Source organism: Ictalurus furcatus, chromosome 3 (assembly GCF_023375685.1).
Source record: "Ictalurus furcatus strain D&B chromosome 3, Billie_1.0, whole genome shotgun sequence".
Classification (NCBI taxonomy): domain Eukaryota; kingdom Metazoa; phylum Chordata; class Actinopteri; order Siluriformes; family Ictaluridae; genus Ictalurus; species Ictalurus furcatus.
Window position 1 is genome coordinate 37,863,075 of NC_071257.1, and position 17,309 is coordinate 37,880,383.

The window sequence follows — 17,309 nt, forward strand, 5'->3', positions numbered from 1 at the left end:
GATATTGGTGTTGTAGATGATGGTACAGTTGTAGGTGTGGTTGGTTCCTCTGTAGTTGTTTGTGTTTCAGTTGTAGTGCTTGGAGCTGAAGTAGTTGTAACTGCAGTTGTTTCTATTGTTGGTTCTGTGCTTGTTGTAGTCTGTGTTGTGGATTCAGTAGTGATGGTTGATATTGGTGTTGTAGATGATAGTACAGTTGTAGATGTGGTTGGTTCCTCTGCAGTTGTTTGAGCTCCAGTTGTAGTGCCTGGAACTGGAGTAGTTGTAATTGCAGTTTCTGTTGTTGGTTCTGTGCTTGTTGTAGCCTGTCTTGTGGATTCAGCAGTGATGGTTGATATTGCTGTTGTAGATGATGGTACAGTTGTAGGTGTGGTTGGTTCCTCTGTACTTGTTTGTGTTTCAGTTGTAGTGTTTGGAGCTGGAGTAGTTATAACTGCAGTTGTTTCTGTTGTTGGTTCTGTGCTTGTTGTAGTCTGTGTTGTGGATTCAGTAGTGATGGTTGGTGTTGCAGATGATGATACAGTTGTAGCTGTGGTTGGTTCCTCTGTAGTTGTTTGAGCTTCAGTTGTAGTACTTGGAGCTGGAGTAGTTGTAATTGCAGTTTCTGTTGGTTCTGTGTTTGTTGTAGCCTGTCTTGTGGATACAGTAGCAGTGGTTGTTTCTGTTGTTGGTGGTGTATATGATGTATTCATTTGTATTTTGTCTGTTTTTGTTGATGCTTCAGTTGATTCTGTTGTTGATTCTGTTGATGGCTGCATTGTGGATGTTGTCCTGAAGTCAAGGCATCATATATCAAAGATTATTCAAATGTTTTATGGTAAATACTTAAATAAATTATTTAATTTTTTTTTTTTTTTTCCAAGTCATCTTACATACAGAATATACTGAAGGGACAAGAATTGTGGCCGCTACTTACTTGTCGCTTCTGGTCCCACTAAATACCAACCATAGACACACTGTTACAAACACAGTATATTGTTATTATTTTAATTTAATAACATTAAATTACTTTATCATTCAAATAATAAAAAAAAAAGGTGGCCTAAACATCACAAGTGATAACGTTTATATTATTCAATGGTAACATTTGTATAATATGATAAATGACAAATTAAGAACTTTTCTTGTTTCTATTTCAACCCCCTACAAACATGTTTCTGATCATATCGATTCACTGGCTCTTCCCATGCATCATTTTGTTATTTTTCTATGTGAAGCATCTGAATCTGGTGAAATAAACACATGAATTACACTGGAGAGTACAAAAAATGGCTTGATCCTAATTATAAAAAGATTGTCAGTCAGACTACAGAAGGTCTATCATGCTCAAGTCTGATCTGAACTAAGCAGCATAACCAAAAATTTATTTTAGGGTAGGATGAGGAACTTTATTAAATAAAATCATCATTTGATCCCTAACACTATATTGTGTTACAAGCTCATATACTTTGGATGGATGTCAGACAGTAGATGGCATGGTGAACACAAATTTCTTATTTTAATACAACCCCAATTCTGATAAAGTTGGGACAGTATGGAAAATGCTAATAAAAACAAAGAGGAGTGATGTGTAAATGTACTTTGACTTGTATTTAAACAAAGAACCAGGTATTTGATGGTTTACCTAATCAACTACATCGTTTTTTGATGATAAATATTTATTTTGAAATTGATGCATGCAACACGTTGCCCAAGTTGGGACAGGGCAATTTAGGACTAATAGCGATGTGAGAAGTTGAAATAAGAAGGTGATGTGAAACTGGTGAGACAATCATCTAATCATAGTCTATAAGGAGCCTCCAAAAAAGGCTGAGACCTTCAAGAGCAAGGACTGGTTCGAGGCTCGCCGATCTGCCAACAGATGCGTCAGCGAATAATCCAACACTTTGAGAAGAACATTCCCCAAAGACAAATCGGGAGGATTTTGGCCATTTCACTTCTACAGTGCACAATATAATGAAAATATTCAAGGAATCCAGTCAAATCACGGTGTGTAAAGGGCAAATCCGAAAACCATTTCTGAATGTGCGTGATCTCCAATCCCTCAGATGTCACTGTCTTAAAAACCATCATGAGTCTGTAATGGAGATCCTGACATGGGCTCGTGAATACTTTGGTAAACCTTGTCCAGTCAACACTGTCCAGAAGCTCTGCCCACTTCTCTGGGCCTGGTCTCATCTGAGATGGACAGTAGCACAGTGGAAACAGTGTTTTGTGGTCCAATGAGTCGACATTTCAAATAGTTTTTGGACAGAACAGCCGTCGTGTTCTCATCAAATAATTAAACATCAAATAATGCGTTAATATAATACAGGGTGAATTGAATTTTCAAATGACTTTTTGTTTGTGTTATTGCATTTTCCATACTGTCCCAAGGTTTTCAGAATTGTTGTAATTTCAATTCGCAACCGATCTAAATATTTTAACAACATTGCCATAAAATACCTGTATGACAGTTGCACTAAAAATTATCAAAATAAGGTGCTAGTAAAAAGGGGGAAATTACATTATCTTGTAAAAATCGTGATTTTTTCATATTTATTCATAAATGATCTAAACTGTCATCAGCTTTTCTTTTTTTTTTACACAAGTCCTAAATGTAGATAAAGATAAACCAATTAAACTACAGAGACTGCATTAAACTAATGAGACAAAAATATTATAGTTGGTTATTTATTTATTTATTTGGGGAAAATGATCCATTGATCCATTCATCCAAAATGATTTTGATACTATAGATCATACTATGCTCCTTGATAGATTAGAAAATGTTGTTGGCATTAAGGGAACAGTCCTCTCTTGGCTCAGGTCTTATCTGACCGATCATTATCAATTCGTAGATGTAAATGGAGACTTCTCCGTGCATACCGAGGTTACCTTTGGAGTTCTGCAGGGTTCTGTTTTAGGCCCACTGCTTTTTACTTTGTATATACTACCTCTGGGTCAAATTATTCGTAAACATGGAATTAACTTCCACTGTTATGCTGATGATACACAGTTGTATGTTTCAGCGAAGCCAGAGGATAGACAGCAGCTTAGTAAAGTTGAGGATTGTGTAAAGGACATTAGACATTGGATGTTAACTAACTTCCTTTTACTTAATTCTGATAAAACAGAAATACTTGTATTAGGACCACGTGTAGCTAGAAATAAGCTTTCTGATCACATGGTTACTCTGGATGGACATTCTGTTTCATCATGTACAGTAGTAAAAGACCTTGGAGTGATTATTGACCCCAGCCTATCATTTGATGCTCATGTAGATAATATTACTAGAATAGCCTTCTTTCATCTCAGAAATATTTCTAAGATAAGAAATATATTGTCACTACATGATGCAGAAATACTAGTTCATGCATTCATCACCTCTAGATTAGATTACTGTAATGCCTTACTGTCTGGATGTTCCAGTAGGAACATAAACAAACTCCAGTTAGTCCAAAATGCAGCTGCTAGAGTCCTAACTTGAAACAGAAGATATGACCATATCACCCCAATCTTATCAACGCTACATTGGCTCCCAGTTAAATCTCGCATTGATTATAAAATACTTTTATTAACTTATAAAGCACTAAACGGTCTCGCACCACAGTATATAATCGACCTTTTGGTTTTCTATGATTCGCCACGCCTACTTAGATCAAAAGATGCAGGCTATTTGATGGTACCTAGAATAGTGAAGGCTACAGCAGGGGGAAGAGCTTTCTCTTATAGAGCCCCACAGTTATAGAACAGTCTTCCAATTAGTGTTCGGGCCTCAGACACAGTCTCAGTGTTTAAGTCTAGGCTTAAAACGTATTTTTTTACTCATGCCTACCCTGACTAGTCTCTCTATTATGCTATCCCAGTCCTAATAATCTTTTCTCTCCCACTCTCCTTCTGCCGAGCCACACACGATTTTACGGAGATACTAGAGATCCTGATCCTTTCTGATCTCCGGACCTGCCTGATCCGTTTCGGATGTCCTGCCTCTGGATGGAGCTCTAATCTACTCCAATTCCAGACTTCTGGGACTACGGCTGCTTCTATGGCCATACAGAATTCATATAAATCAATAATGAACTTTTTCACATTATCTGTTGTTACCCAGATGAGGATGGGTTATATATACGAGTCTGGTTCCTCTCAAGGTTTCTTCCTCTTAAAACATCTTAGGGAGTTTTTCCTTGACACCGTCGCCACTCAGTGGCTTGCTCAGCTCGGATAAATTCGCACCTTTAATATCTGTATACCGTGTTGATATTTCTGTAAAGCTGCTTTGAGACAATGTCTATTGTAAAAAGCGCTATACAAATAAAATTGAATTGAATTGAATCCAATATTACATATCTGTGAGGGGTAAAAGTATGTGAATCTCTAGGATTAAGAGTTAATCTGAAGGTGAAATTAGAGTCAGGTGTTTTCAATCAATGGGATGATGATCAGGTGTGAATGAGCATCCTGTTTTATTTAAAGAACAGGGATCTATCAATGTCTGAACATTGCTGCCTACCTGCAGTTTACCAAAGATCACATGGACAAGCCAGAAAGTTATTGGAAAAATGTTTTGTGGATGGAGGAGACCAAAAGATAACTTTTTGGTTTAAATGAGAAGTGTTACGTTTGTAGAAAATAGACTGAATTCCAGCATAAGAACCTTATCCCATCTGTGAAACACGGTGGTGGTAGTAATATCAGGGTTGGGGCCTGTTTTGCTGCATCTGTGCCAGGAGAACTTGCAATTAATGATGGAACAATGAATTCTGAATTATACCAGCTAATTCTAAAGGAAAATGTCAAGACATCTGTTCATGAACTGAATCTGAAGAGAAAGTGGGTCACGCAGCAAGACAACAATCCTAAACACACGAGTCGTTCTACCAAAGAATGGTTAAAGAAGAATAAAGTTAATGTTTTGGAATGGCCAAGTCAAAGTCCTGACCTTAATCCAATAGAAATGTTGTGGAACGACCTGAAGCAAGCAGTTCATGTGAGGAAACCCACCGACATCCCAGAGTTGAAGCTGTTCTGTACTGAGGAATGGGCTAAAATTCCTCCAAGCCGATGTGCAGGACTGATCAACAGTTATCCCAAATGTTTATCTGCAGATATTGCTGCACAAGGGGGTCACACCACATACTGAAAGCAAAAGTGCCCATACTTTTACCCCTCACAGATATGAAACTTTGACCTTTTTACTCAATAAATAAATGACCATGTATAATATTTTTGTCTCATTTGTTTAAGCGGGTTCTCTTGATCTACTTTTAGGACCTGTGTGAATATCTGGTGATGTTTTAGGTCACATTTATGCAAAAATACAGAAAATTCTAAAGAGGGAAATTTACTCATCTAGTCTTCTTGTACACAAAGGTAAAATCATGATAGCTATTCTGAAACTTCCAAGACCCTAAGGCAGTGGAAATCCCTCTTTCTCTGTTAGCTATTATATAGATAAGATGGCAGTGCTTTGAAACAACAGTTAATGTTGCCAGAAAGAAAGAATCTGGAATGTCAAAAGCCATCTGCTAAAATTTACAGTTCTCAAAGACAGGAAAAAAGGCTACAAAATCTGTCAGCAAAATTCAATAGCTCAGAAAACAAGACTCTTTGAGAAGAACAATAACCAGAAGTTTATGTAATGCAGGTTTTGTGTCTAGAAGATGTTTTAGAAAGCCATTGCTGTGTGTAGTGATGAATCACTATTTGAGTTGCATGGTGATGCTCCAGAGAGGTGTCATTGAAGATCTGGTGAGAAATACAATAGTGAATGCTTCTCTACTACAGTTAAGCATGGAGGAAAGGTGCCATGGGGTGTGAAGCCTTTACAGCTACTGGTACTTGTGAGCTGTTTCAGTGGGAAAAGTCAGTTTATGCTGTGGAATACAGGAGAATATTGCAAAAAAAAAAAAAAAAAGGCTTGCTTCCCACAATTCAAAAGTTGTTTTCTATAGTGGAAAGATCAGATGTTATTTTTCACCATGACAAGGCTCCTGCCCACACTGCGAAGACCACTAAAAAGTGGTTGCGCACAAGTCCATCAGGCTCATTATTTGGCCTGGTCAGATTTGAACCCTATAGAGAATATTTGGTCTCACATTAAACACAAACTAACCGGGAAACATTTTAATCTACTCATCAACTGTTTGAAGCCATCACCATTGAATGGAACAACACTGGCTCTTCTTTCTGTAAAAAGCTGTCCACAAATTTACCCACAACATTAAACATTCTCCTTAAACATTGAAAGATACTAAGTTAAACATTTATATGTTTCATTCTTGCTAATTTTGTGACCAATGATCTGTTAAGACCATTAAAATTTTAATAATTTGCCATTTTGGACTTGGTCTTTTTTTTCCCCAGCAGTATGTGTGTGTGTATATATACCAATAAGCTATAACATTAAACCACTGACAGGTTAAGTGAATAACATTGATTATCTAATTTTAATGCCACCTTTAATGTCAAGGGATAGGATATATTAGGTAGCAAATCACCAGTCAGTTCTCAAGGTTGATGTGTTTGGAAGCAGGAAAAATGGGCATGTGTAAGGATCTGAGCGATTTTAAGAAGGGCCGAATTGTCATGGCTAGACAACTGGGTCAGAGCATCTTTAAAATGGTGGGGTGTTCCCGGTATGCAGTGGTTAGTACCTACCAAAAGTGCTCCAAGGAAGGACAACCAGTGAACAGGAGACAGGATTATGGGCTCACAAGGCTCACTGATGCATGTAGGGAGTGAAGGCTAGCCCGTCTGGTCCGATCCCACAGAATAGCTACTGTAGCACAAACTGCTGAAAAAGTTCATGCTGGTTCTGATAGAAACAGAGTATCACGGCTTGCTGCGTATGGAGCTGCATAGCTGCAGACCAGTCAGAGCGCCCATGCTGACCCCCTGTACACCACCGAAACACCTACAATGGGCACGTGAGCATCAGATCTGGACCATGGAGCAATGGAAGAAGGTCTGGTCTGATGAAATAAGTTTTCTTTTACATTATGTGGAGGACGTGTGTGTATGGGTCGCTTACATGGGGAAGAGACGGCACCAGGATGTACTATGGGAAGAAATTGAGCCAGTGGAGGCAGTGTGATGCTCTGGGCAATGTTCTGCTTGGAAACCTTGGGTCCTGGCATTCATGTGGATGTCACTTTGACACGAACCACCTACCTAAACACTGCTGCAGACCAAGTACACTCCTTCCTGGCCATGGTATTCCGTAATGGCACTGGTCTCTTTCAGCAGGATAATTGCTCCCTGACACACTGCAAATATAGTTCAGGAACAGTTTGAGGAATGTATCAATGAGTTCAAGGTGTTGACTCGGCCTCCAAATTGTCCAGATCTCAATCTGATTGAGCATCTGTGGGATGTGCCAGACAAACAAGTCCAATCCACCTCAATATTAACAGGACTTAAAGTATCTGCTGATAACATCTTGGTGCCAGATACCACAGCACAACTTCAGAGGTCTTGTGGAGTCCATGCCTCGATGTGTCAGAGCTGTTTTGGCAGCACAAGGGGACCTTCACAATGGTTTTTATATTATGGCAGATCTGTGTCCCAAAAGTCTCCATATATAGGGGGAATTAACACTTTTTTACAAAATGTCTTAGTTTATATCATTTATTTTTTCAGATAGCCTTTAAGAATTTGACGAAAAAAAAACTTGAAATCATTCTCATGGCTGGATCGAGATGTTGTTGCAAGGTTGCAATGGACTTTAACCGGAAACATGGCAAGTACATCACACACACACTTGCCAATGTTATTAAAAAATTCAAAAAGAACTGACTAAGAAGTCGACATCCACAAACATTCACTAACAAAGGCACAACCAGCATGGTGCTGGCAAACATAGTCCCCTATGTATGATGTGTGGAGACAGTTATGTCAAAAAACAAAGTACTCTGATTACAGGTACATTTTGTACAAAAAAAAGGGAATTCTATTACTTTTTTTTTTTCATTTAAAACCAAAAAAAATTATCTTTTGACATGACTCAATATAGACAGCTGCTTGATTATAGTTCTGGTTCTCTCTTTCCAGTCGTGGCTCACCTGAGCAACCTCCAAAACTAATAGGTAAAGCAAAATGATCTTTGGCTCCCTTTCGTGGTCATTACCAGCAGATGAAACCATTAATGAGACAATGAGACAAACGTTATCTGTTTTAAATTTTAAATAATAAAATAAAATAAAAAACTATACCTAATTAATTGCATTAATTAGATATTTTACCAGGCAAACACAACACATCTTTTATAAGAGAAAAAATGTCAAAATAAAAGCATGATATACATGTAATAGTAGTATTTTCCTCTTATGACATTAAATATGGGATAAACATACAGTCCATCTTAAAGTGAAAAAATTAAAAGTTTACTTACATATTGTGAGATGAGTTCTGTTATTGGTGACATTATTTTGAGAAAAAGCAAACCTGTTGACATTCCATAAAATCAAACCTGAGTTTACATTGTTTTTTAATGTGCTGAATTAATTTTTTGCTACTATTTACTACTAATATTGTTACTATTATCTATCAACACAACAACAACAACAACAACAACAACAACACCAATAATAATAACAATAATAATATGCTTAAATTACTTTTTTCTCTACTGTGACTTTTCATTGTGATTTTTGATATTCTGATAAGAATATATGGCTAATAAATTCAACAGCTTTTTCTACATCCTTAATCGACACAATATTATTCCCTCACATTTTCACTGTGCCACAAAAATAATGCATTAAATTAAAAATAATTTAAAAATGCAACCATTTAATTATTTTCCGAAATATATTTTCTAAATGGAGAAATGATGCAGAATAATGAAGAAACTTTCACATTTTGCTGTGTATAATCAGTATCTTTGCAATACATATGAGCAAATAAATGGCAAATGAATTAATAAAGAATAAAGAATATTTAATTACCGTATTTTATTCTTCAAAGTCATAACCAGATGATTTCAAATGATAATCTATTCCCTGTAATTCCCTCAGCGATTTGAAGTCTATATGCCAACAGGCTCTGTTGTGGAAGATTATTTCGCCAAAAAGTAAACTGAAATCATAAGGAGTGGTTATAGGTGTAACTTTAGTGACGTACCCCCCTCTTGCTTGTGCATGCTGTGACAAAAGGCTATTTTTACTCACCTAAACAATAACGGGTGTTCAATCAGACAGAGAGGATTATCATGAAAAGAATTGTGTAAAACAGTCTTTCATCAGTTTACCACATAAGCAGTCACATTAAGAGAACATGATGCTTCACCTGTGAAATTAAATAAGTAGTCCGGAGTGCAGCGCATTACTTGACTTGTTCTTGATAAAGAAATAAACTCAGATTAACAATGATATGACTTATGTACAATATATTCAACTGTTCATTAATGTACATGTTATACTGCATTATTCATACTCTCAGATCCAATAGTATTATTCATTATAATTCAGTATTTCCATTACGCCATATAAAATACAACAGAAATATATCATATATAAAATATACAATCTAAAAATACTGTCACAGATGTGTGCAGCATTGGAATAACGTGATATTGTTGAAATAGTGACAGAAATATACCTAGTGACCTGTAAATATTCAGAAACCCAATACATTTTATATTTTCCTCCTGATATACCATCTCAGTTCATACCATTAAGTACATATAAGATTTACGTAACACTACACAGCCATCAATTCATTTTACACAATCTGTAAAAAGTCTGTCATTGTACTATTTTTAGTAGATATTATCTACTTTATAGACCACCTCTCACCTTGTACCTTCTTTCTATCATGTTATTAGGATTGTTCATGTTATATTCTATACGCTATTGATAGACTATATGATATAATAACCATCAGAGACTTGTGTAGATTTCTTACAACACGCATAAGAAACTCAGTAAAATGTGATTTGAAGACTAGCTGTGTTGTCAACGTATATTTTATTTCCTCACACAGCTGAAGAAGTACAGTTGTGTAAGCAGCTGCTAACACAGTTCTACTCAGTATTTATTGAAAGTGTTCTGTCCATCTGGTAGAGCAACACAGACTCTCTGATGAAAAAACTTCAATAGATTGTAAGCAATGCCTTAAAAACATTTCCTTCTGTTCATTCCATGTACTTCAGGGAAAGAGGTACAAAAATCCCCTCCAAACCCCATCCACGTCATATTCAACCACTTCTCTCTGGTAAACAATACAGAGCAGTCTCCCAATCACTAAAGCAAACCACATTGATAACCCTCTCCTGACTCAGGTCAAATCTGATTGATCATTATCAGTTCGTAGATGTAAATTGTAACTTCTTGTAACCACAAGGCTCTGTTCTACCCTCCACTTCTCTTTTCTCTATATATGCTAACTCTGGGTACAATTATTCATAAACATGGTATTAGCTTCCACTGTTGTGCTGATGACGCGCACGGTTCATGCTTCCATCACCTCTAGACTAGATTACTGTAATGCTGTACTGTCTGGATGTTCCAGTAGGTGCATAAACAAACTCCAGTTAGTCCAGAATGCAGCTGCTAGAGTCCTAACTAGAACCAGAAGATACAACCACATCACTCCGATCTTATCCACACTGCATTGGCTCCCAGTGAAATTTCACATTGATTATAAAATACTACTACTGACCTATAAAGCACTGAATGGTCTCACACCACAGTACCTGAGTGATCAAAGCCCGAATATCCATTAATGTTAAGGACTGCCATCTGTTTGTTCAGCCCCGTTGCCTTTCATGCAACCTCTATCCACTTCAACCCACCTCTATTCTTTACAATCCCATATATAGCCAAATGCATAATTTCACATTTCCAAATATGTTTGAGAAGAGAGATAATTCTGAAAAAAGTTTCTCCAACCCTTACTCCATACCACTTTGTATGGAGAAAAAAATGTCTGAGGTAAAATTCTAGATGAGGGTGTGTCAAAGAAAAGAGGAATATCCCTTTGTCTCTCTCAGTATCTCTCACTCACTCTCTCTCTCTCTCTCTCTCTCACACACACACACACACATACACACACACACATACACACACACACTATTCAAGTAGTACAAATGACCAAATTACTAAGTATACAATTACATGATTTTAAATGATAATTAATGGTTAATTATATTACGTAGTCACATTGTGCTTTAACATGCTGAGAAGTTATCCATTATTATTGAGCATGTACTCACATGGATGTGACAATTTGTCATAGAAATCTGTTTGTTTGTTTTTTACCAACTAAAAGATCTGGGAGATTTTCATCTGGAAACTGAGATTAGGTTTATGGAGTTAGGGTTAGATGCAAGCATAGCATTAATTTAATACTGTAATACAGACTTTAGTGAAACTATGTTTGTATGAATGTCTGTGCACACCAGAGGAAAACAATTCATTAATCTGTACATTCAAGCTGGGTTTATGAGAACAGCTTTTGCATGTACTGCATGTCCACAACTTCTAACATGTCGTAAAGGTAGAGGCTGAGACTGTGGAGAGAAGTGTGGAGAATCCACATGGCCTGGACTATCAGCATAACTGGCATTAGGTAACAACTGTTGAATAATTTTAAAAACACAATAACATTAAATGCAAAAAATATTTTTAAAAATGATCTTATTAAGAAAACCAACTTGTAAATTGGTTAGAGTATGTAACATAGAACTTTTATAATTATCAGAATTTTATTCCCAGCTCATAACTAAGATTTTTTCTTAGGTCTTAAGTAGACCTATACGACTATTTTAAAGATTAATTCTCAGAATTAATTTTTATACATACCAGCTTAGCTGATCATATCTGAATGACTGCTTTTAGTTGGTAAAGTTCAGTTTGTAAATGTTATTGGTGAGTTCCTTATTTATAGGCCTGCCATGATCAGGTGACGTGGCAATTAAGCACATCACATGATATAAATATGGCACCTGTGAACCGTGCCATCAGCCTTTATTATCTTCAGCGAAAGACTGCATGTCAGTTGTTTGTGTAAAGAAACAAAAAGACGCTCATTTCCTCACTATCTTTTCTCAAAATCTCAGAACATTTCTATCCCTTTAAAAAAAAAAAAAAAGGAACGAGCAAGAGAGAAGAATATGAGTGAGGGAATTCAGGAAGTGTGTTACGGCTTGCTCCCGTTTCATCACGGGGAATAGTGCACACTTTCTGAGTGAAGTGTTTAGGAGTGTAGCATGCGATGGCAGCCTCGAGAGTCTGCGCATGGTAATGCCTACATTAAGCAGCTCGGCTCGCAACTCGCCCTCTTCTCGGAAGCTGAAGCGAGTTGGGTTTCAGAGACTAGCGGATCGGGGCTGGCCGCTGGATTTTGGAGCTCGTGTCACGACTCCTCCTTCCTCTATGGAAAGCCAAAAGGGGAAAAAAAAGTTTTAAAAAAATAAAACACACACACAAAAATAATAGTAATAATTCCTCTCTGACTCCGAGGAGCCAAAAGGATGTGCTAAAAACTGAGAGCAGCATATAAAGAGCTGCTTGAAGTGATTACTAAGGTTGGATGACCCTTTTTCTCCTCAGTGAAAGTAAATCCCTCACACTGCAAAAACTCCCCTTTCTTCTAGAAGTGCATGACAAAATATCAGGCTTCTGGGGGAAAACCATGTATAAGCTGTATGTATAACCCCACGATGTTGGATTATTCGGCCATTGTGGGGAATGAACGGCATGGCTATTTAGCTATGCTGAAGGTGGAGGAGGCGCTTGCGAGCTACCTCTCTCCATAGACGGCAGGTAATTAGGGGGGCCGGCTTTGCCATCCAAACCACCGTGTAAGGCCACCGTGTGATTGGTGGGCAAGGCCTGCAGACAATGACAGTGTTGCAGGCCTACCAAGCAGACCTGCTGAGTGAGCTCGACATATGGCGGCATTCAGAGTGCATGTGCTAGTGCGAGGGAGACCCAGAAGGTGAGTATGGCAGCCCGTCAACCCCCGCAGACAGCCAGGGGAACCGGGCGGCCACAGTCGCGGCCTGCTACTAGGCCTTATCTGAGAATGGTCATAAAGGCCATGCAGGCAAAGAAGAGCAGTCCTGAGGGGCCATGGACGGACGTATCGGGGACATGAGGTTGTTAGAGTAGGTAGCCCCAGTGCTACTGTAGGGCCTCCCCTAGGCAAGACTGTCCCAAGTTTTCAGTGTTCTCTGGTCACAGGGCAACGAAAATCTGATGCTTTCCCTCCAATAGAATGTGGAATAGTTAACGTCACCAAAAGACCATCGGACAGTGTGGAAACTACTGCCAAATGTGTCTCCATGGGTTCTGTCTACTGTAGAAAAGGGTTACTGGGTCCAGTTTATAGCTCAACCCCCCGGTTCAGAGGTGTGCTCACCACAGTAGTCAGCACAGACCAGAGCCCGACGTTAGTGCAGGAAGTAAGATCCATCTTGGACAAAGGGGCCATAGAACATGTACCTCGTTCCCTGAGGGAGGGAGGTTTTTACAGCCGTTATTTCCTGATCCGCAAATAATAGGAGTATTCAGCCAATTTTAGATCTGCGTCATCTGAACTGTACTCTTCGGACATACAGGTTCAAGATGCTAACGCCCAAACTTATAGTTCCACAGATTCAGTTTGAGGACTGGTTTGTGACGATAGATCTAAAAGGTGCATATTTTCACATAGAAATATCGGTAACTTTATCCCCTTGCACCTTCACAAAGTGCATGGATGTCACTCTGGCTCCATTGTGACTCCAGGGCATCCGTGTACTAAACTACCTGGATGATTGGTTAATTCTAGCACGATCCAGGGAACTGGCGGTTCAACATCGAGATGGTGTTCTCGCCCACATGAAGAGCTTGGGGCTCAGGTTGAATCTCAGAACTTTTCTAGGGGTTGTAAGGATTCTACTACGATGAGGGCATTTCTATCCCCAACATGCGTAGGGTCAATCCTACCAACACTGAGCAAGATAAAGATGGATCTTGGGAGACTATTGGCGCTTATGGGCCTATTGCACAGGAGACCGTTCAGTGGTGGCTGAGAAGTTGGGGGTTTCGTCCAAGGACGAAACCTCAGAGAATAATCAGTGTCACGCAGCGATGCCTACATGCTCTGAGAATTTGAGTGTTCCCGCTTTCTAGCCTTGGGTCAAACTCTAGGGGTGTCTCCTTAGTGCAATGACCTCCCTCACGGGCTGGAGCGTGGTCTTAGAGAGCTGTCCAGCTCACGGTGTCCATATGGCGAGGTTTGGCCAAGCGGGATTGCATGTATTCGCCTCCGAGGAGACAACACACGGCCCGCTGTGATTCGCCCTCACTCTTCCCACACAATTAGGGCTGGACGCCATGGTGCACATGTGGCTGAGGTCACATCTGTACTCTGTTCCCCCCATCGCTCTGCTCGGACAAGTTCTAGCGAGAGTTCGCCAAGACAGTCTATGTCTGCTGCTAGTAGCACCTTATTGGCCAGCTCAAATATGGTTCTGAGAGATAATATTCCTGCAAGATGGCACTCCCTGAGAGATTCCCATCCACAGGGATCCACTGTAGACCCAGTGAACTGCGCAATAGCTACAGTCCTGGAGTTCTTACAAGAACATTTCTCAGCGGGGTGGGCTCCTTCTACAATCATGGTTTACGTGGCCACTATTTCGGCCAGCCACGCCCCTGTTGATGAAGCCTCTGTGGGGCAGCATCCTCTAACTTCGAGGTTTATGCGTGGTGTCAGGCGGCTGAGGCCCATCTGCAGGCCGCACATACATTCCTGGGACCTTTCTGTGGTCCTGGAAGGTCTGTCAGGGACCCCATTTGAGCCCTTAGGGTCAGCCTTCTGACTCTAAAGGTAGTTCTTCTGCTGGCCCTGGCATTTCTCAAGCGAGTAGGAGACCTACAAGCTCTCTCTGTTGCCCCTTCCTGCCTTGACTTTGCCCCTGGATTAGACAAGGCCTTCCTGTATCCTATGCCGGATTATATTCCTAAAGTGCCTACATCTGCTGCCCACCATGTGGTGTTGCAGGCTTTCTGCCCTCCTCTGTTCCTCACACCAGAACAAGAGAGAATGCACCTCCTGTGTCTAGTAAGGACTCTCTGTACTTATGTCCACCGCTCTGGCCAGCGGCGTAAGTTGGAGCAGCCGCTGGTCCGCTTTGGTGGCAACAGTAGAGGTGATGCTGTGTCAAAGCAGCGCATCTCTGATTGGATAGGAAGCGATCTTGATTGCTTATGAGGCGCGTGGTCTCGCTACGCCTCTGGGCATAAGGGCTCTTTCCACTAGGGCGGTCACCTCCGCAAAGGCTTTGTCCAAAGGGGTATCCTTACAGGATGTGTGTGCTGCTGCAGAGTGGTCTACACAACACATATTCATTCATTATTACAGCCTGGATTTTCATTCCACCCTGGGCTTGAGTGTCTTGCAGTGACCCTCGGGCTTGGGTCTTTTTGAACAGGCTGTACCCTCGGTATGACGGAGTGGGTATTCTCGTTCCCATAGCACAATAATACTAAACAAACAATATAACACTCGTAGGCAAACCACACAGACAATTTTGCAAATTATTCTACAGATATAAAATACAATATTAGGCAGGCATGACGTTACAGAGGATCATAGACCAGATACAGATTATCGACAAAACAGAGATAATCACTCAATTCTCAATTATAATTGTAAATTATACCCCAATGGGTTCGGGAATACACCGCATCAGGGAAGAATGAAAAACACTTACCCTGATTTGGAGTACTCACACTTCTGACACCAAATTGTTAGATTTCCATGTATCTCAGGAATCTCCAAATCTCAGATTATGTCTTCCAGACCTCCATCAGCCCTTTCAGCCTGTTCTATCATTACTTCTATTAACTTTTAGTTCTGTGCTGCTATGAGCTAGAAAGTGTGGTTTACCGCAGAGTTCAGGCACCTGGAGAGTCCGAATGAACACAAACACTGACACATATGAATGTTCACAGAGACTTCCAGTTTAGTCATTCAAAACAGAAGTATTTATACACATTGTACACATTGATAACAGCAGTCCGTGGACGGTTTCTACTGGTGCAGGTGCCAGCCAGATAGACAAAACAAAACACAGCATACTATGAAAATAAGTCTTTTCAAGAGAGAGAAAATACATGTGCCAGCTATAAGAAAGATGGCAGTTGATCAGCTTATTTAAAGAGGTAATTAAATGATATAAGGTAATTAAATGAATACATTCATCATAGGTATTTGATAGCAGTTCATAATATAAGAGAATTTCCTTTCAGTTATGCTAAACGCAATGTCGAAATTCCCTTTGAAAGGGAACAGCTGGGTTATGCATGTAACCCTGTTCCCTGAGAAGGGAACAAGACGTTGTGTAGCTTTGTCATACCAGGGCAGGCCTGTGAATTGCGTCTTCACTTCAGATAATAGAGGCTGATGGCGCGGTTCACAGGTGCCAAATTTATATCACGTTGACACGCTTAATTGCCACGTCACCTGATCATGGCAGGCCTATAAATAGGCATGATTTTACATAAGCTTCAGATACTGTTCATGTGCAAGAGGCGCTTCCCATAGTGTTATGCTAAACGCAACGTCTCGTTCCCTTCTCAGGGAACAGGGTTACAAGCATAACCCAGACGTTTGTCAACTTCTATAGGAAACTCATCAAGGGATTTAGCGGGGGGCACCTCACCCCTCACCTCCTTGTTAAAGAAGGAACACAATAAGATGAATTGGAACACCTCAGCAAACCAAGCAACTGAGTGCCTCAAGTAGGCTTTTACCTTGGTCCCCATAGCCCTCCAAGCACTTCATAGATGTGGACACCTCTGAAACAGGAGTGAGGGCCATCCTGTCACAGAGATCCACCCATGGCCTTCTTCTTCAAGAAAATTTCCCAAACTACAACATTGGGAACAGGGAGCTCATGGCTATGAAGCCAGGCTTGGTTGAATAGGTTAGGGTTACAGACCAAAAGAACCTAGACTAAAGTCAGCTAAAAGATTGAACTCTTACCAAGCATGCTAGGCCCTGTATTACACAAGGTTCCAATGTACCATATCCTACCGACAAGGTTCCAAGATCACAAATTCTGACTCTCTCTCCCATTTCTATTGACCCCCTCCTAGAGAAACCACAGAAGAGTGTATCAGGAGATAGATCAGGCGATTGAGAACACACCTGAGGAGATTTCCCACACAATGCCCAGACAGCATAAAATACAAGCATGATCACCTCAGAGACAAACTGATCAAGTGGGTTCAAACCTCCCAAGTTACTGGAACTTCTCCAGGGCAAATACTGCTGGCCCCATATGTTCCAAGACATCCTTAAGTTCATTTCGTCATTCTCCTCATGTGCCCAAG

At 40.0% G+C, this 17,309-nt stretch overlaps 1 protein-coding gene across 1 annotated transcript in view; it reads right to left on the reverse strand.

The window, feature by feature from the left end:
- LOC128605767 (uncharacterized) overlaps positions 1-16,794 on the reverse strand; it is a 37,975-nt gene extending 21,181 nt beyond the window's left edge. The window contains exon 1 of the mRNA XM_053621481.1: positions 16,728-16,794. Coding sequence (XP_053477456.1) covers positions 16,728-16,794 — 67 coding nt within the window. The remainder of the gene's footprint in view (positions 1-16,727) is intronic.
- Between the last annotated feature and the right edge of the window lie 515 nt (positions 16,795-17,309).